Source organism: Nyctereutes procyonoides, unplaced genomic scaffold (assembly GCF_905146905.1).
Source record: "Nyctereutes procyonoides isolate TBG_1078 unplaced genomic scaffold, NYPRO_anot_genome, whole genome shotgun sequence".
Classification (NCBI taxonomy): Eukaryota; Metazoa; Chordata; class Mammalia; order Carnivora; family Canidae; genus Nyctereutes; species Nyctereutes procyonoides.
The window spans coordinates 15,102,462-15,129,046 of NW_026575036.1; the positions used below are offsets into that span (position 1 = coordinate 15,102,462).

Consider the following 26,585-nt stretch of genomic DNA (forward strand, 5'->3'; position numbering starts at 1 on the left):
CTCTGTACCTCTGCTTAATAAACTTCTACCTCTTTGCTCACTTTGTTGTCCATGAGATTCAGTCTTCGACTCTGTGAGACAAGAACCAAGCTCTCCCTTATCAATATTAGTTTTTATAGAGGAAATGTAGGGCAGAGGGACTCAGAGAGGCTAGGTGCCTCTCCTTCCTTCTAAAACAAGCACAGCCATTCCTGCAAAAGCAAATGAGAAGGATGCCTCTGGGGTTGGTACCTGGAACAAGGTCTCATCTCCTTCTAAGTAGTTCCTAGAGGTTCCAGTTTGTAGGGAAAGTGGGAAACCCCTCGAACAGGGGGCCGAGATGGAGAACAGAAGCAACAGGCTCTAATTTTGAACACGTGGCTGCCAAATCACTCCCCTAACTGCAGATTCAGGTGCAGAAACCCGATTTGCCTGTTCCTTAGTGGAGGTCAATTTTCTTTCTCCTTTGACACCCCAGAGAGGGTTTTCATGGTCAGGCGCGGAGGCGAGTGGAGTTTGGAATATGTGGAGGGTTGCAAGATGGACACGTGGGTCCAGAACTTGGTGATAAAGGTTGCAAACAGATTTATATTGTAGATCTATGAAAATTAGAAAAGAGAGGACGTCCTTCGGGATTTGAGCTGTCACGGAGGGCTTACGGTGCGTCTGGGTTGCTCGGCGCTGCATGCCTGGTGCCCAGGTGTGCCTAGGGGCTGTGGAGGAATTGCCCCGAGAGGTGCCACTTTGGCTTGTGGATCTTTTTTTTTTTTTTTTTTTTTTTCGTGTGTGTGTGTGTGGATTATTTGGCTTGTGGATCTTTTCTTTCTTTCTTTCTTTCTTTCTTTCTTTCTTTCTTTCTTTCTCTCTCTCTCTCTCTCTCTTTCTTTCTTTCTTTCTTTTTCTGAGCTGAAAACCATCAAGGTATAAAAGACTCAGGGAGAAACTGGCCTCCCCCAACTGCTTAAAATAATTCAAACATGGGACGCCTGGATGGCTCAGCGGATGAGCACCTGCCCTCGGCCCAGGGCGTGATCCTGGGGTCCCGGGATCGAGTCCCACGTCGGGCTCCCTGCGTGGAGCCTGCTTCTCCCTCTGCCTGTGTCTCTAAATAAAAATAAAAAATTTCAACAGAGGGCCTGCTCCAGAAGAGATCTCTCACCATAGGTGACTGCAGTACCGTGGGACGTAGGTGTGACAGGTAGGAGTTTAGCAAAGCCTGACGATCGCTCTCGCCATCCCCTTGCTTCTGTGCGGCCCAGCTCACATTTACTCCCTGTCGTCTTCTGCGAATTACTCTCCTTCCCTTTGAAGAGCCCAACTCCCTTCTCCTTAGTCCAGGATGACATCTAGAGCTCCTCGTCCCCTTCCGTCTCCGCACTGGCGTCCCCCCAGGCACAACATGCAACTCGGGGTTGTTCTGCGGATGTGTTTAAGGTCAATGTAATTCTGCGAGCAGCTGGAAGAAGCTTTGTAGGGTGGAGGAAGGGAAGGGCAACACTGCCCCGTCTCCAAGGCGTGACGGGCACAGAGCAGACGCTCCACAGTTTGACTGGATTTCGCAGGAACCCGAGCTCAGGGTCCCTCCCTTGCTGAGCGACCTCACGCGCCCGGCTCCTCGTCGGGAGGCCCGGCCCCTTTAAGGAAGGTAGGCAAAGGCGGAGAGGCTGCTGGGAAGGGGGGCGGGACCCGCGCTCAGCGCTCCGCACCGGGAGCCCTGCGTCCGCCTCCCCGCGGGGCCGCCGCGCGCCAGGGGCGGCTCTAAAGCATGCCGGGAAAGACGCTCAAAGGCAAGGGCTTAGCTTCCCCGCGCGCTCATAGCCCAGCCTGGGAAGGACAAAAGGACTGCGCCTGCGCCTTTAAGGCGGACTCCCGTTCTCGGAGGGAAATAACGTGGTCACGGACGCGTTTGGAGCTTCCCGCTTTTAACCCGTCCTCTTTCCTCAACAAGGAGCACAGGTACCGAGTGTCCCGCGCCCAGTCCCGGGTTCCCAGAGGATGCTTCACGGGGGCGGGGAGGGGGCGGGAGGCGCCGCGCTAGCCCGCGGGGTGTCCCGAACCACAATCCTATTTGCCGTGTTTTAAAAAAACATTTCAGTTAATTATTTATTTTTACTTATTCATGAGAGAGAGAGAGAGGCAGAGGGAGAAGCAGGCTCCATGCGGGGAGCCCGACGTGGGCCTCGATCCCGCGACCCGGGATCACGCCCTGGGCCACCCGGGCGTCCCTGCTGTGGTTTTGGTTTTGGTTTTACAGGTTTTATTTATGCCTGTGTCTCTCATGAATAAATGCATAAGATCTTTTTTTTTTTTTTTTTAAAAATAAGGGTTTTATTTGAGAACGAGCACTGTGTGGGGAGGGGCAGAGATGGAGGGAGCAGCCGAGTCCCCACTGCATAGGGAACCCCTATGGGACTTGATCCCGGGACCCCGGGGTCATTCTGAGCCGCCCAGGCACCAGCTCCGCTGTGTTTTTGAGCTTAGGCTTCTGCCCTTGAAGCGCAGACCCAGCACTTCCTGACGGGATCAGTCCGGTGAGAGAGAAGCGAGGCTGAGACCCCGGGATCCCGGGGCGTGGCTGGGGGGTGACACCCCCTGAAAATGTAGCCTGAGCTCACACACAGGTGGCCTGACGGGCGTTTAGCCTGCCTTGTGTTCTGATGTATTTCTATATATAAATTAAGTATATTAATATACTAAATATGTAGTACATAATCTTTAGATATGTCACATTTAATTTAAATATATGTTAAGTATTAAATATATATTAACATGTAATTTGACCATATACTGTATTAATACATCAAGTGTACATTGATTTAAATTAAATATATATTGTATAATATACTATAATAATACATATAATGTATTATAATGTATTTATTATATAATTATATGATTTGTATAATTATATATTTGTATAATGTATTATAATGTATATATTATATAATTATATGATTTGTATGATTATATGTATAATTTATATAATTATATATATTTACATAATATATAATTATAATATATATTTAAAGATTTTATCTATTTATTCATGAGAGACACACAGAGACGCAGGCAGAGGGAGAAGCAGGCTCCACGCAGGGAGCCCGACGTGGGACTTGATCCGGAGTCCCCAGGATCACGCCCTGGAGTGAAGGCGGCGCTAAACTGCTGAGCCACCCGGGCTGCCCTGTGTGTTCTGATATTTTAATTGACCGCTTGCATCTACCAAGTGGTTTGTAGGTGCAAGTATCTGGATTATCTTGAGAACTTGCAAGATGTGGCAGCCGTGTGCTTAACCGGGAAGCAGTTCGCTGGCCCCTTTGGTCTGCTCAGAAGCAGGCTCAGGTCGCCAGAGCCGCTCTGTTACAAACAGCCGCATCACTCGTGGGTCAGCCCTCTGGGCCCTGCGAGGCATTTGAGTTTGGGGCCTCTAAATATTTGGGTGGATGGATGTAGGGATATTTAGAACATTTATGCGGAATTGGTCAGAGGTCCCAAATAGTTCAAACTGCTGTTTCTTATTCTTTTTTTTTTTTTTAATCTTTTTTTTAAGATTTTATTTATTTATTCATGAGAGACACACAGAGAGAGGCAGAGACACAGGCAGAGGGAGAAGCAGGCTCCATGCAGGGAGCCCAACGCGGGACTCGATCTTGGGTCTCCAGGATCACGCCCTGGGCTGAAGGCAGATGCTCAAGCACTGAGCCACCGCGGCTGCCCTATTCTTACTCTTATCAAGGTGTTTTTCCTAGTGGAACAAGCCTTTTTGGCCCAGGCTTGGTTAACATGAATCAGGAGATATTTACGGGAAGATGTTTGTGAATTGATATTCTGTAATGACAATTAAATCTGTAAAAATTTCTTTAAAGAAAAAAATTTGAATCTTGATTACCTTGATGTTTTATGCTACAACAACCGTTATTGAAATAGAGGGTACTGAGGATAATTTGTATTATCTTTGTCCACAATTATGGTTTGGTAACCTCCACAACTCTTGGCAAGACTTCATACAGGCAAGAAGCGTGTTTGCCCTGGTAATAGCTCTACCTCACCGCTAGTCAAGGTTCCTGAAGTCGGAGACTTCCTTTATTCACGGTGCCTGCTTAAAAGTAAGTGGTTTATTAAATGTATCTTGTGTGTATGTGAGAAAGGATTTTAAAGGCAAACCTTATTTTATGTAACAGGCATATTTCCGAGGATTTCTCTCAAAATCAAATGCTTGTATATTTGTTCTAAAGTATTAAAAGGCTTTTGTTGTGAAAAAGGCTTGTGTGTGTGTGTTTTTTTTTTTTTTTTTGTTTTGTTTTTTGTTTTTAAAAAGATGTTATTTATTTGAGAGAGGGGAGAGTGAGCGAGCACGCATGAGTAGGGGGAGAGGGAGAAGCACACTTTCCACTGAGCGGGGAGCCTGATGCCAGGGCTCCATCCCAGGACCCTGAGACCATGACCTGAGCTGAAGGCAGCCACTTAACTGACTGAGCCACCCAGGCACCCCAAAAGGCTTCCTTTAAAACGGTTGGATTTTCCTGAGTTGATGTACCAACACTTCCATCTGAAATGGACTTGCACTTGTGAATCCTCTGCTACAGATTTTACACTGCACTATTTTCTTACTACACAATGGGATGTGGAAGTGTCCATGAGCCTTGGGATTTTCAGTATTCTTTCTGTTTTTAGAGACCCACCAATTCCAGTTGAGATCACCGTGGCAGCCAGACCTTTCCTTCCTCACAAGGAGCAGCAGCTCTTATCAACAGCAACATTGACAGAACCTGTGGTTTGGAAAAGGACTCATGGCTTTGAGCCTAGGCTGGAGAACATTTGCACCATTTGCCACGAATCACTGTAGTATCTTTCTGAAAGCAGTGAGGAGTAGTGGTCTTTCCTTGTTTCCCTGGGGCCACTGCCCTTGGAGACAAACTGGCAGCTTTTTGGACCCTGAGATGAAAGCTTTCCTGGAGGAGAACACTGAAGTCACCAGCAGTGGCAGCCTCACCCCTGAAATCCAGTTGCGGCTTTTGACACCCAGATGCAAGTTCTGGTGGCAGAGAGCTGACCTGTGGCCCTATAGCGAACCATACTGGGCAATCTACTGGCCAGGAGGCCAAGCCCTGTCTAGGTACTCTCCTGACTGAAATGGGAAGCCTTAAGGCCCTTCCAGATCTTTTCTGTTTTCTGCAGATTCTTTTTTCAGCCCCTTCCAACTCTATATTCTCCTTTCTCCTCACAAAAAACAAACAGTAAAACCTCAAAGTCTTGTCACATTTGGAGCAGTTTAAGCATACTCCAGGTTTATCAAGCTATTTCCTCAAATACAGTTCTTTAAGAGAAACCCTCGGATTAACTGTCAAGACCCTAGATAGCTGTAAGTGATCTATATTTCACAGTATTGTCTGGTTTATGGTTCATAAGGTATGGCCAGTGCAGTTTCAAGATGGACCCCAAAGCCCCAACCCTTTAGCTCTCCTAGTTTATTTATTTATTTATTTATTTATTTATTTATTTATTTATTTATTTATTAATTTTTATTTATGATAGTCACACACACAGAGAGGCAGAGACACAGGCAGAGGGAGAAGCAGGCTCCATGCACCGGGAGCCCGACGTGGGACTCGATCCCGGGTCTCCAAGATCGCACCCTGGGCCAAAGGCAGGCGCCAAACCGCTGCACCATCCAGGGATCCCTAGCTCTCCTAGTTTAATCTCATAAATGTTGCTCCTTGAGTCTTACACTCCCACCCTTGAGCCTCTTCTCAATCCCAACGAAAAAGAGATGTCAGTGGGCCCCGGCAAGGATTCCCTCTTTAGTGGCTTACTGACATCTCAGGTGAACTCTGGACTTGAATCTGCATTTAAAAAAAAATTTTTTTTTTTTAAGATTTTATTTATTTATTCATAGAGACACAGAGAGAGAGAGAGAGGCAGAGACACAGGCAGAGGGAGAAGCAGGCTCCATGCAGAGAGTCTGACGTGGGACTCGATCCAGGGTCTCCAGGATCACACCCTGGGCTGCAGGCAGCGCTAAACCACTGCGCCACCGGGGCTGCCCTAAAAAAATTTTTTTTAAAGTAAGCTTTATGCCCATCATGGGGCTTTAGGACATTCTCTCACACATTGCACTATGCTTTTTATTGAAACACAGCTGCTGAGACAAAGGCAAGAGTTTTCAGCATTTCAATCTGGTTTTTTGCTCTTAGATTGGTAAATGATTAAATGTGCTTATACCTTGAGGTTATAGAGCTTTGAAAAGGATAAGGAGTTGCAGCAAGGGTATGGCCTAACAAAATTTATGTAGTTTTAAATGCAAAATAAATAAATGCATATATATAGTTTTTCTGGGAACCCTGGAGATGGGAGCTTTCTAGGTATTTTCAAACAATTCTGATTTTCTGGTTGTTGTTGCCAAAGTTTCAAGCTTTATTACTTACATCATATCTCAAAAATACTGACATTTTCAGTGACGTCTATTAAAGTGATTGTTTATCAACTTCAAATATAAATACAATCAAACTCCTTAACAGACTGAATCAGAGGTCACAAGTTGGTGCACCCATATGTTTTGTTTGGCTTTTACTTGTAAACTTAAAACAAAAAATCAGTTTCTAGCATTTAAAACTTGGGAAGGGGATCCCTGGGTGGCGCAGCGGTTTGGCGCCTGCCTTTGGCCCAGGGCGCGATCCTGGAGACCCGGGATCGAATCCCACGTCAGGCTCCCGGTGCATGGAGCCTGCTTCTCCCTCTGCCTGTGTCTCTGCCTCTCTCTCTCTCTGTGACTATCATAAATAAAATAAAAAAAAAAAAATTAAAACTTGGGAAGTTTTAAATGTAAAAATCTCTGATTTGAGGAACAGGAGTATCTGATAACATAGAATTTCTACATGATAGTAGTGAGGTGAAGATGGGTAGCAGCTTTCCCTTGAGACAGGCCACATACACCCCTACTTTGCCATAATCCCGGATATTCTTTACTTTCCCGTAGCTTGCTCAAGTGTCAGTTGACACATTATTTCAGGGTTTTTCATCCATCTGCATTGTTTGATAACTATTTTGCCCTCGTCCAAATTCTTTGGTTGAACTGGACTTTGTGCCTTACCAGAGAGGTTATTGTAACACAAAATAAGCAGTAGGAAAAACACTCTATGATGAATAATCAAAAGGACAGTGAATTTTGGATCTAGCTTACTGAGTCCGTATTATAGCAGCATTCTGTTAGTCTGTATTCTTGGGGCTTGACAGTTTGTGGATCATAGGAAGTGCTCAATATTTTAAAAAGAAATTTTTGAAAAAAAGACATTTTTGGGGGGAGGGTGCTGGCTTAGTCATTAGAGCTTACAGACTTTTGATCTCAGGGTCAGGAGTTCAACCTCCATGTTGGGTGTAGAGCTTAAAAAAGACTTTTTTTTTTAAACCTCTTACTGACCTTCTCCCATCTCAGTGTTTTTTGCTTTCTTTCCAAATTAGGTATCTTTTGGATAATCCTGATGTTGTTAGAGGAAAGTCTGTGTTAGATCTTGGGAGTGGATGTGGAGCTACAGCTATTGCTGCTAAGATGAGTGGGGCATCAAGGATCTTGGCCAACGACATAGACCCTAGTAAGGATTTCATATTTAAAAATATATTTTTTAAAGGTTTTATTTATTTACTTGAGATAGAGAGCAAGGGGGCATGAGCGATGGGACTAAGAGGAAGAGGGAGAAGCAGGCTCCCTGCTGAGCAAGGAGCCCGACCTGGGGCTCAACATGGGGCTCAATCCCAGGACCCCAGGATCATGGCAGACACTTAACCAACTGAATCACCTGACCTGGGTGCCCCACTACTTAAAAATATTTAAAGCTTATCTTTATTCTCTTTTGGGATAATTATCTATAGATGCCTCAATGTGATAGCTTATTTCCATGTGTATTTTGTAATCTGATACTGTGAACTTATTATGTTCAGTGGGACTTTATCTGTGAGGCTCCTATGAAGCCTGAATTGAAGTGCATGTTTCTTAAGAGGATTTGTATTTATGTGTGTACCAACCTGGGAGTGCTTACTGTTAATTTCTGGGCTAGAGATTTCTTGAAATATGTAGGTTGTGTGTATTTGACCCAAAACCCAAGTAAGGATAGGCCTTGTGTTTTTTGTTTTTTTTTTTAAATTTTTATTTATTTATGATAGTCACAGAGAGAGAGAGAGGCAGAGACACAGGCAGAGGGAGAAGCAGGCTCCATGCACCGGGAGCCCGACGTGGGATTCGATCCCGGGTCTCCAGGATCGCGCCCTGGGCCAAAGGCAGGCGCCAAACCGCTGCGCCACCCAGGGATCCCCTAGGCCTTGTGTTTTGAGGGAGATTTTATTCTATTAAACCCCAAGTTGAGACAGGTCAGTTTTAATCTTATCTGATTTTCTTTTACTTTACAGTTTTACTGAGGATCTAGCTCTTGATTATACTTATTTTATTTTTTTAAAGGGGTTGGAGAGGGGGAGAGACAGAATCTTGAGCAGGCTCCACGCCCAGTGCATGAGCTTGACACAGGGCTTGATCTCACAACTCTGAGATCATGATCTGCGCTGATATCAAGAGTCTCATGGTTGATGCTTAATAGACTGAGCCACCCAGGGGTCTCAGTTCTAACTTGCCATGTTGCTCAAGCTCAAGGCTTGATTCCCTGTCTCCTGGACAGCTGTAACAAACCAAACCTCTTGGTTATTAGATCAGCAAATGTTCCTGAAAGCCTCGACGTTTCTAGGTGTTTTGTATTTGTTTTGTTTTCAGGATGTCCACTCATGCATCTGAAAATTGTAGTAAATAGTTTGTATTGGTAGAAACTTCTTTACCGAAAAAACCAGTTTCAACAAAAGGGAAAAAAATATTATTAGGAAATTTTCTAAATTACTTAATGGATTAAAACTGCCTAGCATATACCAATTCATTATGTGCTTTTTAAAGTTGCAGGAATGGCTATCAGACTGAATTGTGAATTGAACCAACTGAATCCTTTTCCAATTTTAACCAAAAACATTTTGGATTTGGAACAAGATAAGTGGGACCTTGTTGTGCTTGGAGATATGTTTTATGATGAGGACCTTGCAGACAGTCTTCATCAATGGCTGAAGAATTGCTTTTGGACCCACAGAACTAGAGTCCTGATTGGTGACCCTGGACGACCCCAATTCAGTGGACATAGCATTCAACATCAGCTACACAAACTGATAGAATATTCACTTCCAGAGCCCACTAGGAGGGAAAACAATGGATTGACAACAAGCACAGTATGGGATTTTCAGCCTTGAGTTATCCAAGTGCTTCCAAGTATGAATATATTATGTTTGGGTTTAACCTTAAAAGACTCTCCAGTTTGAAGCATGTAGTTCTTGTTAAATGGCAAATCTTGTTTCTAAAATATGAAGTCTTAAAGTTTTGTCAGCCTTTGTCATGTAATTTTGTTCTGCATTACATCAAATATACAAATCTCTGCCTGCAGTTTTCTAGTTTTACTGCTGTAGGAATAGAATCCTTGAGGACAATACCAAAATGGTAGCAACATGTAATTCAAGTAGTGGAGAGGAATGAGAAAGTGTAGCGAAGTCTGTTTCAGTAGATGAGGACAACTGTAGGTTGTATCTTTGAATTAGATACAATAAAAAATATAGAAGAATACTGTATGTCAAAAAAGTTACCTGTAAAGATCAAAGAGGCATCAAAGTGCCTCATACAGTATTTAGTACATAATAGGATCTCAACTGGCAGTCCTGGATAAAAATAAAGATTTTAGAATATCCTATATACTGTTACCTTATGATTCATGCCTCTTTATAGCTCACCAAGGTTAGCTAGAAATTGCTTATGCTATCTCGACACGTACCAACTTGTCATGATCATCTATATCAATAAAAACTCTAGGACATAAATGAGAATGTGAAGAAGAATAGGTATAGGACCCTGCTATTTGTATAGGAAAGATATACATATATAGCTACATATGAATATACATATAAAATACATGAGTTGCTTGCAACATACATAGAATGTCCCTGAAAAGATAAATAAGTAACTGAACAGTGGTTGCCTTTTGGGAGGGTACCGGGTAGCTGGTAGACTGGGGTGAGAGAGAGACTTAGGTTTTACCTTTGGGTCTTACTTATGATTTTGTACTAATTATATGTACTGTAAATTTTCTAATCTCTAATTTAAAACTGAATATGAGCATTATATGTGTTGGGAGAAAAATATAAAATGCAGCCTTGCTAATGTCCTCTCATGTTCTTACACACTGCATAGGAATGGTTTACAACATGTGCATCATATATAAACTTTCTAATGCACGCACACCACTGGGATTTGGGTACCAGGGAGATGTGATTACAGTTACAGGTATAGCAGAAATGTGGAGAAAACAGTGAAGGGCAAGTTGTTGCTTAGATAGGAAAAGAGGATAATTAGATGGGAATTTTAGAGCTGAGGCTGCAGAGGATCTTGTGATTCTTGAACTTGGAAGCCAGAGTTTATTCCAGTCCAGGGAAACAACTCTTGTGCATCTAATTCCCATTGGTCTACTGGGTCTTAAACATTATCAGCTCTGAATTTTGATTCAGCCTTGGGTTAAAATTAATAGAAATTATAGACTACACTGGCATTAGGTGATATTTGAGAGGAAAGGGTTTTGTTGACCACGTCCTTTGAAAATTCAGAGTACTCTGTTGGTTATTGCCCTTCTCAGCAAGATAAAGAGAAAATTATATTCTGGAGCACTGTGGAAATCAACTTGATGAAACAAAGAGAAGATTTAAGTTTAAATATCTATTTCTGTTAATGATTTTTCAGGAGGGCACAAGAAGGTCTTTGAGATAATCCAAGTGTTATTTATTTTAAAATCTCCCATGGATATAATGGTGAGCCTTGAATGACTTCATAGTTTAACAACCAGGTTTGTATTAAGACCATTCATGTTTAAAGTGGTTATTGATATAGCTGGATTAATTTCTACCATATTTATAACTATTTCCTATTTGTTGCCCTAGTTCCTTGTTTGTTTTTTGGTGTTCCACTCTTTTCTTTCCTTCTCTGTTATTTATTTATTTGTTTGTTTATTTATTTACTCATGAGAAACACAGGGAGAGAGGCAGAGACCTAGGCAGAGGGAGAAGTAGGCTCCCAAAGGGAGCCTGATGCAGGACCAATCCCAGGACACTCCAGGCTTATGCTCTGAGCCAAAGGCAGATGCTCAACCAAGGAGCCACCCAGGCGTCAGTATTTTATTTATCTATTTATCTATTTATCTATTTATCTATTTATTTATTTATTTATTTATTTATTTATTTATTTATTTATGAGAGACACAGAGAGAGAGGCAGAGACATAGGCAGAGGGAGAAACAGGCTCTTCGCAGGAAGCCCAATGTGGGACTCGATTCTGGGACTCCCAGCTCGAGCCCTGGGCTGAAGGCAGATGCTCAACCCAGGCATCCTCCTTGTCTGGTTTTAATTGAGCATTTTGTGATTCTATTTTCCCTCCTCCCTTAGGATATCAGCTATACATATTTAAAAAATTATGTTTAGTGATTGCTTTAGTATACATTTACCACTAGTCCAAACCCATTTTCAAGTAATACTGTATCACTTCATGATTTTCAGTTCAGCTTTTATATTATGAGAACTGGAGTGATGACTTCTAATCACTTTATAATATCTGACCGAAAATTGGGAGTACGGATATTATTTTTATTTTTCTCCTCTATTTCTTTTGTGTGTTCATTCATTCAACAAATATTGGGTGCTTATTATGTACCAGATACTGTTCTAAGCACTGGGGATATAGCAGTGGGAAAAAAGACAAAAATTTCTGTCTTCATAAACCTTGTATTCTAGGGTAGAGAGATAATTAAAACAGACAAGAAGTCAGGTGGTGATAGATGGTAAGGAGAAAAATAAAGAGATCAAAGTGATAGGTGAGGATGATTAGTGATAGGTAGGACTGGGGTACTGAAATTTTCTTTTCTTTTTATTCATTTACTTCTTGGGGGAGGGTACTGAAATTTTAAACAGAAATAGCTAATACAACCAGCAATATAAAAGGGTAAGAATATTAAACTGCAAAGTGCTTTTAGGAAGATACTCCTTTACAGACCCTAAAAAGCTGACACTTTAGGTCTTGAAAAACTTGTTTCCCAAAAAGGGGGAAAAGCTGCTGACTTTGTTTGATGTTTACTATTATATTTTACTGAATTTGTCTTTAGAAAAATTTCATAGGTGGAACAGGTTTTACCATTTTACACATAGGTACATATGTACCACCTTGGGGCAATATATTATATATCCATACTATACATATACCACATTTATAAAGTAATTAATAGTAAGGTCAAGAAAGAGAGTTGAAGTATAAACCCTCCTTCTGAACAGGTAGAAGAAATTTACTATATCATACTTAACTTCCTTTGTATTGCATCACAGTTAGAATAGGAAATCTTTAAGAAGGTCCCACTGAGACAGGCTCATGGTACAGGGAATATACTGAATTTGGGGTGGTTTAAGCATAGTATACTTGAGAATTTTGTGATTATAAAAGAGTAATACAGTTCATTTGAAAACTAAGATCTATGTTGTTTATTTCACAATATGAAACCAACCAAGCTTTAGGAAGTAGCCTCTATAATGATATTTTGTATTTTTTTTCTTTTTTTTTTTAAAGATTTTATTCATTTATTCATGACAGAGAGAGAGAGAGAGAGGCAGAGACACGGGCAGAGGGAGAAGCAGGCTCCATGCAGGGAGCCCAATGTGGGACTCCATCCCCGGTCTCCAGGATCAGGCCCTGGGCCAAAGATGGCGCTAAACCACTGAGCCACTAGGGCTGCCCCATGTATTTTTCTTTTTAAATTTTATTTATTTATTCATGAGAGAGACAGAGAGGCAGAGACACAGGCAGAGGGAAAAGCAGGTTCCATGAAAGGAACCCGATGTGGGACTCGATGTGGGACTCAATCCTGGGTCTCCAGGATCATGCCCTGGGCTAAAGGTGGCGCCAAACCGCTGAGCCACCTGGACTGTCCAATGATATTTTGTTTTTACTCATTCTTACATGTTCCTGAATGCAGTATTTAAGGAAGAAATTTCATAGATGAATAGCAACTATTTGGGAAAAGTAGCCATAGGAATCAAATAAGTGTCTGGGCAAAGGCCTCTCAGAACAGTTAAGGTGGATGATGTGGGTTTATGACATTAAACTATTATATTTTACTTTATTATTATTTTTTAATTGAAATAATAAATTCTGTGAGGATTTACGGGCCTGATGTTCAGCTTTGCTTTTGGCCAATGAACATTTAAATGCTTATGGAAGGTAGGGGCCAGAAAATAGCAAGGAAGATAATTATGCTTTTAGAGATACTTAGAATTTGCCTAATGGTTATTCATAACGGTAAATTTATCTTACAACAGCTCAAATATGTAGGTAGGAGAAGGAAATCTTCAGGGAAAACCGGTAATTTAAAAGTTTGTTATTTAAGGAGCAAACACAATAGTCCCTGCCCACCTCACCCCCCCCCCCCATACATTAGAGGGCATGCTAGGCTTACCACGTCAAAAACAATGACTCCGCAAACAAACAGGATAATGCACTATTAAAATGTTTAAGAGTCTGTTAACTTCAAAGCAAAAACCACATTATTGGAAAGCCAATCTCTTAAAACCATTGTTTCCTGGGAATGCAGTATGAAGATCATTGCTTTGATAAGCTTCAATAAGCATCAATAAACAGTCCACGTCACTTGCTTTAGTTTGTTTGGGCCTACTAATTGCTCCAGGACTTCTCGTGAATGATCTACAGAAAAAAACAATGACAATCTGTTAATCCGCAATAATCAAAGATACTTAATACGTCTTCAGGTATAAAGTAGGAATGACGATTACTATATCTCATAGAGTTGTTGAAAAGATTAAAGGGTATGATATATAAAGAATCACATACAACTAAAAACAATTAGTGGTAACCCTCCTTATTAGCTGCAGTGCACATACCATAGTAATACTTGTAAAAAAAAAATAGGCATTCATTGTTTTCTCTGTAATTTTGTCTTAATTTCATCAACCAGAGAGTAAAGGTATAATTTCGCCATTAACCTGTAAATAAACTTTCTCAGTGTTCTGGGAAGTAACAGACACACTAACATGAAGAGCTTGAACAGAGTTTAACAAAGCAATTATTTACAAAGGAGTGAGCAGGATTAAAGAAAGCCTATAGGGGTGGTAAGATACAACTTGCCCAAAATGGTTAGGGGGAAGGAGCAGTTACTAGAAGAGGGGAATCTGACCTGTAGGCAAACATCTTCCACATCGTGCAATAGTATTATAAAGCATGATTTTTTAATAGATAACTTAAATGAATTCAATATACTTTAATCTTTAGGGCATTTAGATTCTCTGTTATTCACAATGTATAGTAGTGATTTTAATATGGTTTACATTTCTTTTTTTTTAATTCTTTTTTTTTTAAGATTTTATTTATTTATTCATGAGAGACCAGAGAGAGAGAGAGAGAGAGAGAGAGAGAGAGAGAGAGATAGAGAGAGGCAGAGACACAGGCAGAAGGAGAAGCAGGCTCCATGCAGGGAGCCCGACATGGGACTCGATCCCAGGTCTCCAGGATCATAACCTGGGCTGAAGGTGGCGCTAAACCACTGAGCCACCAGGGCTGCCCTGGTTTACATTTCTTTTGCAAAGTCAATTTTATAGTGTCTTTTAAGAACATGAATTAAAGCAAAAATACCAATAAAATGTTACTACTTTACAAATTATTCATAAGTTTACCAAGCTTGTTTAATAGATACAGCCTATGTTGCATAGACATCAGAGCTCCAAACCAGTCTTGGAAATTTTCTAGTTTAGTGGTTGTTAGTTATGGATTTCACAAACCAATAGAAAAAAAAGTGGGCCCTACATATGGTTCCTAAATTTTATTTTAAACTAAACAAAAATAAGCCAAAATACCAAGACGTAGTGCAAGCAAGAGAAACAGAATGTATGGAAATGAGAAGTAATTACAATTAAAAAAACAAAGGTTTATTTACATCAACAACTAATTTTCAAAAACAGCTCATAAGAGAACAAATGCAGTTTTGTGATAATATATCCTTTATTATAGAAGAAATCCATTATATAGGATTTCAATTTTTTTTTTTGATTTCTAAATCAAAGAGAGGTTTCAATTAGGTTGAAAGTAAAAGCACAAAGATATATCATGAAAACCGTAACTATAACAAAGCTAGAATGGCTATACTAATAGCAGATATGGGGAGTACTTCCTAACTCATTCTATGAGACCAGTATTACCCTGATGCTAAAGCCAAATAAAGACGTCATACACATACAAAGCAACAGACCAGTATCTCTTAGGAATATGTACTCAAAAATCCTCAACAATACACTAGCAAGTCAAATCTAGCAACATATAGAAAAGCTCCTATGCCATGATCAACTGAGATTTATCCCAGGAATGAAAGGTTGTTTTAACATCTGAAAATCAATTAATGTAATACACTGTATTTCTTTCCCATTGCTACTTTAATAAATTACTACAGCCTTATTGGCTTAAAGCAACACAAATTTATTATTATATAGTTTGGAGGTCAGAATTCCAAATTAGGTCTCATTGGGCTAAAATAAATCAGCATTCCTTTTTGGAGGCTCAAGGAAGAGAATTCACCTCCTTGACTTTTCCAGCTTCTAGAGGCTACCACATTCCTGGCATTCCTCCTCCATGTTCAAAATGAACAACAGTAGCTAGAGTCCTTCTCAGACTGCCTTCTCTAGGATTTTCCTTTTGCTTGCCTCCTTCCCTTATAAAGACCCTCATGGGGATGCCTGGGTGGCTCAGCGGTTAAGCGGTTAAGCGTCTGCCTTTGGCTCAGGGCCTGATCCCGAATTCCCAGGATGGAGTCCCACATCCGGCTCCTTGCATGGAGCCTACTTCTCCTCCCTCTGCCTGTGTCTCTGCCTCTCTTCCTGTGACTCTCATGAATAAATAAATAAAATCTTAAAAAAAAAAAAAGACCCTTATGATTACCCTGGGCCCACCTGGATAATTCAGGATAATCTCCCTGTTTTAAGGTCAACTGATTAGCAACTTTAGTTCCATATGCAACCCTATATAACATATTCAGGTTCTAAACATTTTTGGGTGGGGGCATTATTCTGCCTATGACATATACCATATCAATAAAGGACAAAAACCACATAATCATCTCAATAGACACAGAAAAAGCATTTGAGGGCACCTGGGTGGCTCAGTGGTTGAGCGTCTGCCTTTGGCTCAGGTCTTGATCCCATTGTCCGGGGATCAAGCCCCACATCGGGCTCCCTGCAGGGAGCCTGCTTCTCCCTCTGCCTGTGTCTCTGCCTCTCTCTCTGTCTCTCCTTAATAAATAAATAAAATCTTAAAAAAAAAGAAAAGAAAAGAAAAAGCATTTGACAACACTCATGATTAAAACATTCAGCAAATGAGGAGTAGAAGGGCAGTTCCTCAACTTAATAAAGAGTATCTATGAAAGAACTAAAGTTTTTTTTTTTTTTTTTAGAACTAAAGTTTTAAGATTATACTTAATATTGAAAGATTAATGTTTTCCCCCTAGGATGAGAAATAAGGCAAGAATGTCTGCTCTTTCCACTGCATCTTTTTTTTTTCTTTTTAAAGACTTATTTATTTATTTATTTGAGAAAGAGCACGTGTGAGAACACTAGTAGCCAGGAGTGTCAGAGAGGTAAGGAGAAAGAGATTCCACCCTGAGCAGAAAGTCTGACTCAGGGCTCAATCCCAGGACCCTGGGATCATAACCCAAGCCAATGGCAGCCGCTAAACTTGGTGGCAGCCAAGCCACCCAGGTGCCCCTGCTTTTTCCCCTTCTATTCAACATTGCATTGGAGGTTCCAGCCAAGGAAATTAGGGAAGGAAAAGAGATAAAAGGCATTCATGTTAGAAAGAAGTAAAACTATCTGTATTTGTACATACATATAAAATGTCTGTATATATAATGTTCCAACGGATCCACTAGAAGATTAGAATAAATGAGTTCAATAAGGCTTCACAGTACACGATCGATATACAAAAGTCAAACGTATTTATACACTAGCAATGAAAAATCCAAAAATGAAATTAAGAAAAGAATTATGTTTATGTTACCATCAAAAATAATAAAATACTTAGGGATATATTTAATAAAAGAACTGGAAAACAGTCTGAGAACTATTAAGCATTGTTGAAAGAAATTCAAGATCTAAAGAAATGGAAAGACATCTGTGTTCATAGGTCAGAAGATAATATTAATATGGCAATATTCCCTAAATTGATTGCAGATGCAATTCAATCTCTCTCAGAATCCCGGTTGTCTATCTCTTTTTTTTCAGAAATTGACAAGATGATCCTAATATGTATGTGGGATTCTAGGGATCCAGAACTAATACAATTTTAAAAAGAAGAATACAATTGGAAATTTATACTTCCCAATTTCATTTTATTTTAATTTTTTTATTTTTAAAATATTTTATTTATTTATTCTTGAGAGACACAGAGAGAAAGAGAGAGGAAGAGACACAGGCAGAGGGAGAAGCAGGCTCCATGCAGGGAGCCCGATGTGGGACTCGATCCCAGGTTTCCAGGATCACGCCCTGGGTCGAAGGTGGTGCTAAACCCCTGAGCCACCCGGGCTGCCCCCAATTTCATTTTAATTGGTGTTTTCAGGATTATTTTGACATTTTTACTAATTATGAACATGTTATCAAACATTACAAATACATATTTGTTTCCAACTTTACTTGTGTCATCCTTCTGTAGAAATCAATTATTGCACATGAATAGGATATTTTTCCCTCCAATAAACCATACAGTATATATATATATTTTTCCATACAGTATATTTTTATGTAATTTTAAAATTCTGTAATGTAATACTGCTAGTTGGCAGTATTACATTACTCAAAGTCTTGTCAGGCACCCTTTTCCTGAGAAATGCTGAGTAGTTAGGACTGAGTTTGAGTAGTAGGAATAATCAATGCTCCAAAGAGAAACTGTGGGTTCTCTAAGGATTTGGTGATCCCTTGCCAGAACAGTGTAGAAACTGTAGGAGAAGAAAAATAATTTTCCTTCTATCTTTCTGAGTTCTTGGCTGAGACCACCCTGTAATAAAAGATAGATTAATCAGAGAAAAACAAACACCTTATCAATATGTATACCTCATATATGCATGAGAGATACCCAGGGAAAATGAGAAACACTCAGAGATGGCCCTAGCTACAACCTTAAGTACCATCTTCGGCTAAAGACAAAAGAAAGATATTCTTTTGTGGGTGGGTAGGGGTGGGAAGGCCAATTACAGGAGGTTACTAGACATAGCACAGTAAAAAGTAAAAGATAAGGTTTACTATATAGATTTATGTTGGTGTCTTTGCCATTGATAAGATTCTCTTGTGATTTAGAGGCACCCATTTATTCCTAGTATATAGAGGGAGATACTTACAAATGGAGATTTTTCTTTATAAATGCAAAATTCTCTTAAAAAGGGTAACTTCTCCATATTCAGAACTCCTCTAGCGTCTGCTGTTTCTCAAAAATAATCAGGTCAAAAAAGTCCTTATCCTGAAGAAAGCATATTTTGGGGTGGCATATTGTGGCACCCTTCCAAACACAGATTCTCAAGATTGAAAAAGACTCAAAACATCATCAATACCAATCACACTGCTGTTGCTTGATGTCACGCTCCTTTTTCCCTCCCTTTTCTAGGAATAGTTAAGCCACTTGACATCAATGGCTCAGGAAATTGTTCCACTAGGGAAAGAATTAGAGATTGTAGATAAGGTCACTTAAGGTTTTTATTTCCAGTTCTACTATCAAGTATTTCCACTTAAGTTCATTCTCTGTTCCCTTATCCTTAAAACAAGGGTGTTGTGTAGATGAAGTCTCTACATCTACAGGGAGATTTTACTATCTCTCAAAATATATGATTAAAATAAATTTTACTCTCAAAATATATGATTAAAATAGATGGAGACCACCTTTTGAAAGAGATGTATGGCAGGAGATTTAGAGCACCAAGAAAAAGAAGAAACTGTGGGAAATATAAATTAGATTTTTCAAATGATCAAGGAAAATGTAATTTAGATATTTTTGTAGAATATACAATGAAAAAGGTAAGGCTGGCAGATTTTTACAAATAATGGTCAAGGCTATAATGCTTCATTACAGTGTCTGGAATAATGAAATTCTGTGGCACAGTATCGGCAATGAATAAATAATGATGAGGAAACAATAATACAGGATTTAGAAAAAATTAAAATATAAAATAATGAAAGAGTTGTCCTTTAAGCAAGGAATCAACTTTACTTAAAGGAAACTGAAGGAAGCCACTAGGGTCTTAAAATACTTTTTGTTTTGGGCTTTATGTGGTAAATCTTGACATATTTGCGATCTAGGAATCTAAGTAAAAAACTTCCTTGTATAGTAATCAGGCTGAAACAAATCCTCACGTATTACTAAAATTTGGGTCAGTTCAATCACAAGTGGCAGATTTCCTGTTGATTTTTCCTGCCTTTCAGTGTAAGACATAAATTAATTTAGTGCTGTCTTATTGCTTTATTGTCCTTCTAAAATATAAACCTCCATGCCTGCAAACACTGTGGAACATGTTTAGAGAATCATGAGAAACTGAAATGCATGTCTGTTGTAGTAGATTAGTAAAGGTGAGTGGGTTGAACTTACTGATTACCACTGCAGACATAATTGAATTAAAAAGAATTTAATAACTTGTAAGATTATTTTCCTGCTTCCATAACATCTATAAAAAGTACATTATGTTAAAGAACAAGTGAATTACTGGTTTTATTAAACAACTCATGAATCAGTCAGCATCCCATCTAGCAAGCAGACAGTAGCTCTAGCAAGTTGTACAAAATAGAGGGTTTTTATAGGAAGGAGAGTAGGGCAAGAAGTTGTTATCAAAAGAAAAATAGGGATTGGCTTAGGTGAGCTCACCTTCTCACAGGAGGAGAGACAAAGGGTCCTATGAGGTGGATTACCTCACCTTTCTTTGAGGGGGATGAAGCGGCTCACGTGACAGATTATCTCATTGGTGCTGACCAGAAAGTTTTACGTTGATTGGCTTAAAATTTTACTTCTGGAAAAGCTGAAACTGTAATTAAGTCTTAGTTTGCTGTACTCTGGCAAATGAATCTACCTTGGGCCTGTAGTTTTCTTTCTAAAAATTATAATTTATAGTATTTTATTTTATTTATTTATTTTAAAGATTGTATTTATTTATTCATGAGAGACACAGAGAGAGAGGCAGAGACACAGGCAGAGAGAGAGAAGCAGGCTCCATGCAGGGAGCCCAACGCATGACTTGATCCCAGGTCTCCAGTATCATGCCCTGGGCCCAAGGCAGGCGCCAAATCTCTGAGCCACCTGGGCTGCCCCAAGTCAGAGTGTTTCTAACAGTTTAAGACCTGATTTATAATGTCGAGTTTTGTTTATAGTCTGACTTTTAAGGTTAAGAAACTTAAAAAAGTACACAGAATTATAGTAGAGAAGATAAATCTATTAATTTAAGGAATTTGAGGAGAAATGATGGTGACACTGTCAATTTGGGGGTCAGATTGCTTTGAGGATAACATTATAATTGAACATACTTATATACATATATTTTCATGGATAATAAATCATATTGTTTTACATAGTCATACACAAACAACCACAAAACTATATAAGCATGAGGAAAAATGTCATATAAGTTATCAAGAAAGAAGAAAAAACTTTCATATACCAGCCTAGGTAAGGGGAGTCCCCCTCCCCTAAAAAACCATTTATTTTCTTTGGAAAAAAATAGATAAAAATTAAATAAAAGGTGAATATATTACCCCAATTTATTTTCATTCAATAATGGTAGCAATAATATACAAGGGAAGGGTAGAAATGATCTGGGTAGTTGAAAAACTTCAACTGCTTTTCTCTTTATGAGCCTTTATTAATAAAGCCATGGTGTATGAATTCTTTTGCATTATTATCAGATTTCCCAATTTTATAATTGATAATTATACATAAGGGCAAATTGAGGTCCATAAAAGTGTTCTATGCTAAAAAAATTTTGGGAATTGCTTGCATAAAGACAGTTAAACAAGTTTCTTATCTAGAATTTCTCAGAGCCTTTGATAAATTAACATTTGAGTTAGGGACAAACAGGGCTAGGCTAGGGCTAGGTAGGGGGCCACGGAATCAGGCTCACAGAAATACCCAAAATGTTGGCAAGCCAGACCACCCTGCCCTAGGTGTGGATGGGGAGGGTGTCTTTTTATGACGGTCATATATGGCCAACGAAGAATAATCAGACCCCAAAGAAGAAGTAAGCCATTAAGGATGTTATCACCTGTTCTAACTCAAACCAAAACAGCACAAGAATCTCAAGGCCACAAGTTTCCCAGTCAGTTCTCATAAAAGGCCAATCAAAAAGCCCTCAGTGTCATCCCTGTCAGGACCCCTCTCACTTCTGAGAGCTTTCTCTGTATCTCTGTTTAATAAACTTCTATCTCTTTACTCACTCTTTGTTGTCCACGAGATTCATTCTTTGACTCTGTGAGACAAGAACCAACCTTTCCTGTATCACATTCATTATAGTGGTATGTTGCATTTCTCAAACTTTTTTGGATGCATGAACACTTCTAGGTCTGGGGTGTCTGGATGGCTCAGTTAGATAAGCATCTGACTCATGGTTTCAGCCAAGGTCATAATCTCAGGGTCATGAGATCAAGCCCTACATTGGGCTCTGCATTCAGTGTGGAGTAGGCTTGAGATTCTCTCCATCTCTTCCCACTGCCCCTCCCTCTGGTCTTGCATGCTCTCTCTCTAAAATAAATAAATACATAAATAAAATCTAACCCCCCCCCCCCCCACCAAAAACCACTTTTAGTTCTATGCTATTGTTGTGGAAGAAAAATTTTCCTCTACCCTTCAAGATTCTTCTGGCTGGTCACTGAATTAAATTAACAGGGGACAGATTAAGAGGAGAAAATTAAATTAAATTTGCATGTATGCAGTTCTCAAAGATATGGGACATAAGATATGGCCAAGACAGACAGCTTTATACTTCTTTTTTTTTTTTTAAAAGATGTCATTAAAAAAAAAAAAGATTTCATTTATTTATTCATGAGAGACACACAGAGAGAGGCAGAAACATAGGTAGAGGGAGAAGCGGGCTCCTCACAGGGAGGTGATATGGGACTCGATCCCTGGACCAGGATCATGACCTGGGCTTAAGGCAGGTGCTCAACCACTGAGCCACGCAGGAGTCTCAAGCTTTTATACTTCTTAGACAGAGAAACAATAATTTTGTGAGGAACTGACAGGACAAGGAAAACTTATGTTTGAGAGCTTCGAACAGAAATCTAAACAGAATTGAGGCTGGGATAATAAATTATTAAAAGTAACAAGGTTTGTTTATATAGACTTCTTAGGCCCTGAATTCCCCATCTCTGACGATAAGGATGTCTTTCTAGCTCCTGGTGCAGGGATGGTACCTTTCACATGTGAGATTTGTTTCCTGGTTTTTGGAGACAAAAGAAGGTCAGAGTGTTCTTCTTGCACTGGCTGTTTCTTCAGTAACTTTAATTCAAAATAATATACTCCATGGCATATTTTGGGGCGGTCTGCCCTAAGCCCTAGCATTATGCCTATAGTATTTTCTAGAACATCATACCATGTCACTGTAGTTAAGGGATTTCAGGGCAGATCAAGGAAAAAGATATGACCACAAGGTGGCAGTAGGACACAACAAGTTGTATTTGGGCCACACTTTGACAGATTTCCTTTCAGAAGTCCCTCACAACATGAGATTTTCCTAAAACAACAATGTGTGTGTGTGTGTGTATGGGGGCACTACTGAGAAAGGAAGGAGGGTAGAGGAACTCCCAGAGGACTGGAGAGAAGGTTTATGTGTCATAATGTCGCTCAGCATCAAGATAAGGAGTCTTTGGGTCAGAGAGTTCCAAAAACTGGCCTGAGTGCAGTTTTTCAGGGTATGCAGAGCAGGAAGGCTATAGATGACTAAAAATCTGCTTCTTTAGGTTGTGTTTAGAATCATTGAATGGGGCACCTGGGTGGCTCAAGAGAAGTGTCTGCCTTCAGCTCAGGTCATGACCCAGGGTCCTGGGATTGAGCTCTGCTTCAGGCTCCCTGTTCAGCAAGGTGTCTGCTTTTCTCTATCTCTCTGCTCCTCTCTCCTTTCCCCCACCCTGTTCATGTTCTTTCTCTGTCTCTCTCAAATAAATCAAATCAAATCACTGGGTGAATAGATATTTGGTGCCAGTGGGCTTTTGAACTAATAGTCCCAATCTGCTGTGATGAAACAACTACATAAGACCATCTTTGTTGGTAAATGCTGGCCTAGATAACCTTCTAGGTTAAAACTACTGTTATCCTATTCCAAGTTTTTTGAACTCTTGTCATTTTAATGTCTACTTTCACTTCCAGTATAGCCACATGGAACATAAAAGAAGTGATTTGGAAGGGATATTGTATTCCTGCTCCAACTGCTAAAGTTAACTGATGATTGTTCTTTATTGTAAAGCAGTGGTTCTCAGAGTATGGTCTGTAGCTTTTACAGTCTGAGAGTCTTTTAGGGTTATGAATTAAGACGGTCACTTTATTCATGGAACATCTTTTTTACTTGAAAGAACAGCTGACAACCCAAAGTCATTCAGACTCGTCAGGCTATTTCTTTTCTTTTTTTAATTTATTTTTTATTTTTTAAAAGATTTTTTTTCTTTTTTTAAATTTAAAATCAATTAGGGGTACCTGGGTGGCTCAGTGGTTGAGCATCTGCCTTTGGCTTACATTGTGATCCCAGAGTCCTGGGATTGAGTCCTGCATCAGGCTCCCCACCACAGGGAGCCTGCTTCTCCCTCTACCTATGCCTCTGCCTCTCTCTGTGTCTCTCATGAGTAAATAAATAAAATCTTAAAATTTTTTTTAAATCAATTAATTAACATATAAGATATTATTAGTTTCAGAGGTAGAGTTTAGTGATTTCTCAGTTGCATAAAATATCCAATTCTCATTGCATCAGGTGCCCTCCTTAATGTCATCATTCAGTTACCCTATGGCTCCAGCACAGATTATTTCTTGGAAAAGAGAAAAATGAGCTTATCACTTCAAATAAAACAAATCTCAGAGTTTGTGGCCAATGATAAAATTTTAGCTTTCAAATGAATTTTGGAAAATTTGTAGCTGCCATTATGATCTTGACAACTACCTAATACTGATATTAACAAATGTGATTTTTTTTTTGCTATAATAAAATGTCAACATTGGAGGATCCATATTAGTAAGAGAATCAATATTTTCCAAACTGCCAATGCATGACATTACAAAATCATGTATGGGTAAAAGATCCAATCAAAATACAAGATAGACCAATGGATTATAATGTGAGTGTATAAAAATTTCATTGATATATTTTCACTTTCCACACTGAAACTAACCTTTAAGGAATGACCACTTATTGAGTTTGGGGGTAATATCAAAGAAGAGTGTCCACATGGTAACCAGAAAGATAATGAAAGTAAAATTAGCAAAGATTGATTTTATATGTTGCCTAGCCAAGTTATTCTGAGATGAATATAACAGAACATTAAAATAGAACTATTTCAGCTAAGGTTCCAGGACTAGAGGTACCAGCTACTCTCTCACTCCAGTGAGATTCCAGATCACTTATATGTGATTTGCAAATGCTTGGTTGAAATCTGATTTTGGAATCCATGGCACTTCATCCATTCAAAGATACAAAAGTATTAAAGTGACAAGGGATGGAGAATTGGAAATTGAAGAAAGAATTTCTTTGAAGACAGCTGTGATTGGAGTTCTCAAAACAGGGCTGGAGATGCTTGCTTTTCCATTTAAACCTAGTGAAAGGAAACTCTGAGAAGATCATTTGGAGAGTCTGACATATCCCTTGGAGCTTGGGGAAACACAGGGCACTAATATCTGACCCACCACTGAGAAAACTAAAGGGCAAAAGGCTATGGTGAGAGTCTCTGCAGCTAAAGAGAAGATGGAGGTTGGGATGTACCTGTACTCTCATTGCCATAAGTATGGGTTTCCTGTGGACAGATGGGGTTGCCTTATATTTTGCTCATGAAAGCAACCCAGTTAAGTTAGGAAACCGGAACAGAAAGAGACTGAAGGTATATTGCTGGATGCCTGGGGACAGAGGAAGAAAATAGTAGCTACTAGCCAGAAGAGACATGCTGGCTTGAATAAAAAAGAACAGCAGATAGGGGATGTGTCCTGAAGAACCCCCAAGTGCCCCACTTTTGAGAGAATATGGATCAGCTCACCCATAGGGCTTGGAGTGCTGACACTTAATCACAGTAGCACTGGTCAGGTAAGATTTTTCCTTCCCTTCCCTCTGTTCCTGCTTATCTCCATCCCACCCTGTACTAACACTGGTGGGATCAGAATGGTGGGAAAGCTGGGGAAAGAAGAGAAGGGAGGGATGGTAAAATGCAGAAACAACAATGTTCCTTTACCCACTGCAGCCAAATATGAACTGACTGGAGGAGCAAAATCTTTAATTTGAACTTGCTTGGAGTACTGCATGTACCTAAGACATTCTAATTACTGAAATGAGCAGTTTCAGTGATATGAAATGGCAAGACATTTTAACTATATGAGAATGATAAGTCAATCGCACCTGAGATTTCATCTGGCAGTAGGGAAAAATCAACCTCTTTATTTTTTTATTTTTATTTATTATTTATGATAGTCACAGAGAGAGAGAGAGAGAGAGAGAGAGAGAGAGGCAGAGACACAGGCAGAGGGAGAAGCAGGCTCCATGCACCGGGAGCCCGACGTGGGACTCGATCCCGGGTCTCCAGGATCGCGCCCTGGGCCAAAGGCAGGCGCCAAACCGCTGCGCCACCCAGGGATCCCCAAAATCAGCCTCTTTAGAGCAGATTTGTAATAAAGTAATGTGAAGAAAATAGAGTCACTTTACGAGTACCCCTTGCTTGATATTGATCAAATGCACATATAATTCAGTGGAAAGATTTACACACTTTGGTTGGTATTCAGGAAAGATTATCAAAGATTGCTGTTATCACATTCCATGTACTATGGTCTCCTCTATCTTAAAATGAGATCCTATTTGTTAGAATACATTTTTTTTTTGCCTTCTTTGATGAGCAGTGAACCTCTGCCTTCTCACAATCCTCAGGATAACATTCACAGGTACCAGTCCTCTGCACTCAGTCCTATAAGCTTTTCTTGTTCTAAGTAATTTTCTTTAAATTATTATTACTAATTTTAATAGATAAAACTATCCACATGTTATAACATTCATGGTATAAGAGGTACAAAGGTTATATAGTGCAAGCTTTTTCTTACACTTGTCCCTCCATAATTTTCCCTGGAGGTAAGCACTGTTAACAGTTTCTTTCTTTCTTTTTTAATTTTATCCATCCACTCATGAGAGACACAGAGAGAGAGAGGCAGAGACACAGGCAGAGGGAGAAGCAGGCTCCATGCAGGGAGCCTGACACGGGACTGGACCCTGAGTCAAAGGCAGATGCTCAAATGCTGAGTCACCCAGGCG

At 39.8% G+C, this 26,585-nt stretch overlaps 2 protein-coding genes across 7 annotated transcripts in view; one reads left to right on the top strand and one right to left on the bottom strand.

Moving 5' to 3' along the window:
- Nucleotides 1-1,706: 1,706 nt before the first annotated feature.
- Nucleotides 1,707-13,460, top strand: ETFBKMT (electron transfer flavoprotein subunit beta lysine methyltransferase). Of its 3 annotated transcripts, none has more exons than XM_055318701.1 (5): nucleotides 1,707-1,935; nucleotides 3,530-4,085; nucleotides 4,654-5,095; nucleotides 7,438-7,568; nucleotides 8,909-13,460. In XM_055318701.1, the coding sequence occupies exons 3-5, from the start codon at nucleotides 4,770-4,772 to the stop codon at nucleotides 9,250-9,252; spliced, it is 801 nt and encodes a 266-aa protein (XP_055174676.1). In that variant the 5' UTR covers nucleotides 1,707-1,935; nucleotides 3,530-4,085; nucleotides 4,654-4,769; the 3' UTR covers nucleotides 9,253-13,460. The 3 variants fall into 3 exon arrangements, with proteins under 3 accessions (XP_055174676.1, XP_055174677.1, XP_055174678.1); XM_055318702.1 differs by having other exon boundaries at nucleotides 3,979-4,085; XM_055318703.1 differs by lacking the exon at nucleotides 1,707-1,935 and having other exon boundaries at nucleotides 2,951-3,715; nucleotides 3,979-4,085.
- A 110-nt stretch (nucleotides 13,461-13,570) lies between these two features.
- AMN1 (antagonist of mitotic exit network 1 homolog) overlaps nucleotides 13,571-26,585 on the bottom strand; it is a 56,401-nt gene continuing 43,386 nt past the window's right edge. For all 4 annotated transcript variants that reach the window (XM_055318708.1, XM_055318705.1, XM_055318704.1 and 1 more), the window contains one exon: nucleotides 13,571-13,780. In XM_055318708.1, coding sequence (XP_055174683.1) covers nucleotides 13,707-13,780 — 74 coding nt within the window. In that variant the 3' untranslated portion in view covers nucleotides 13,571-13,706. The remainder of the gene's footprint in view (nucleotides 13,781-26,585) is intronic.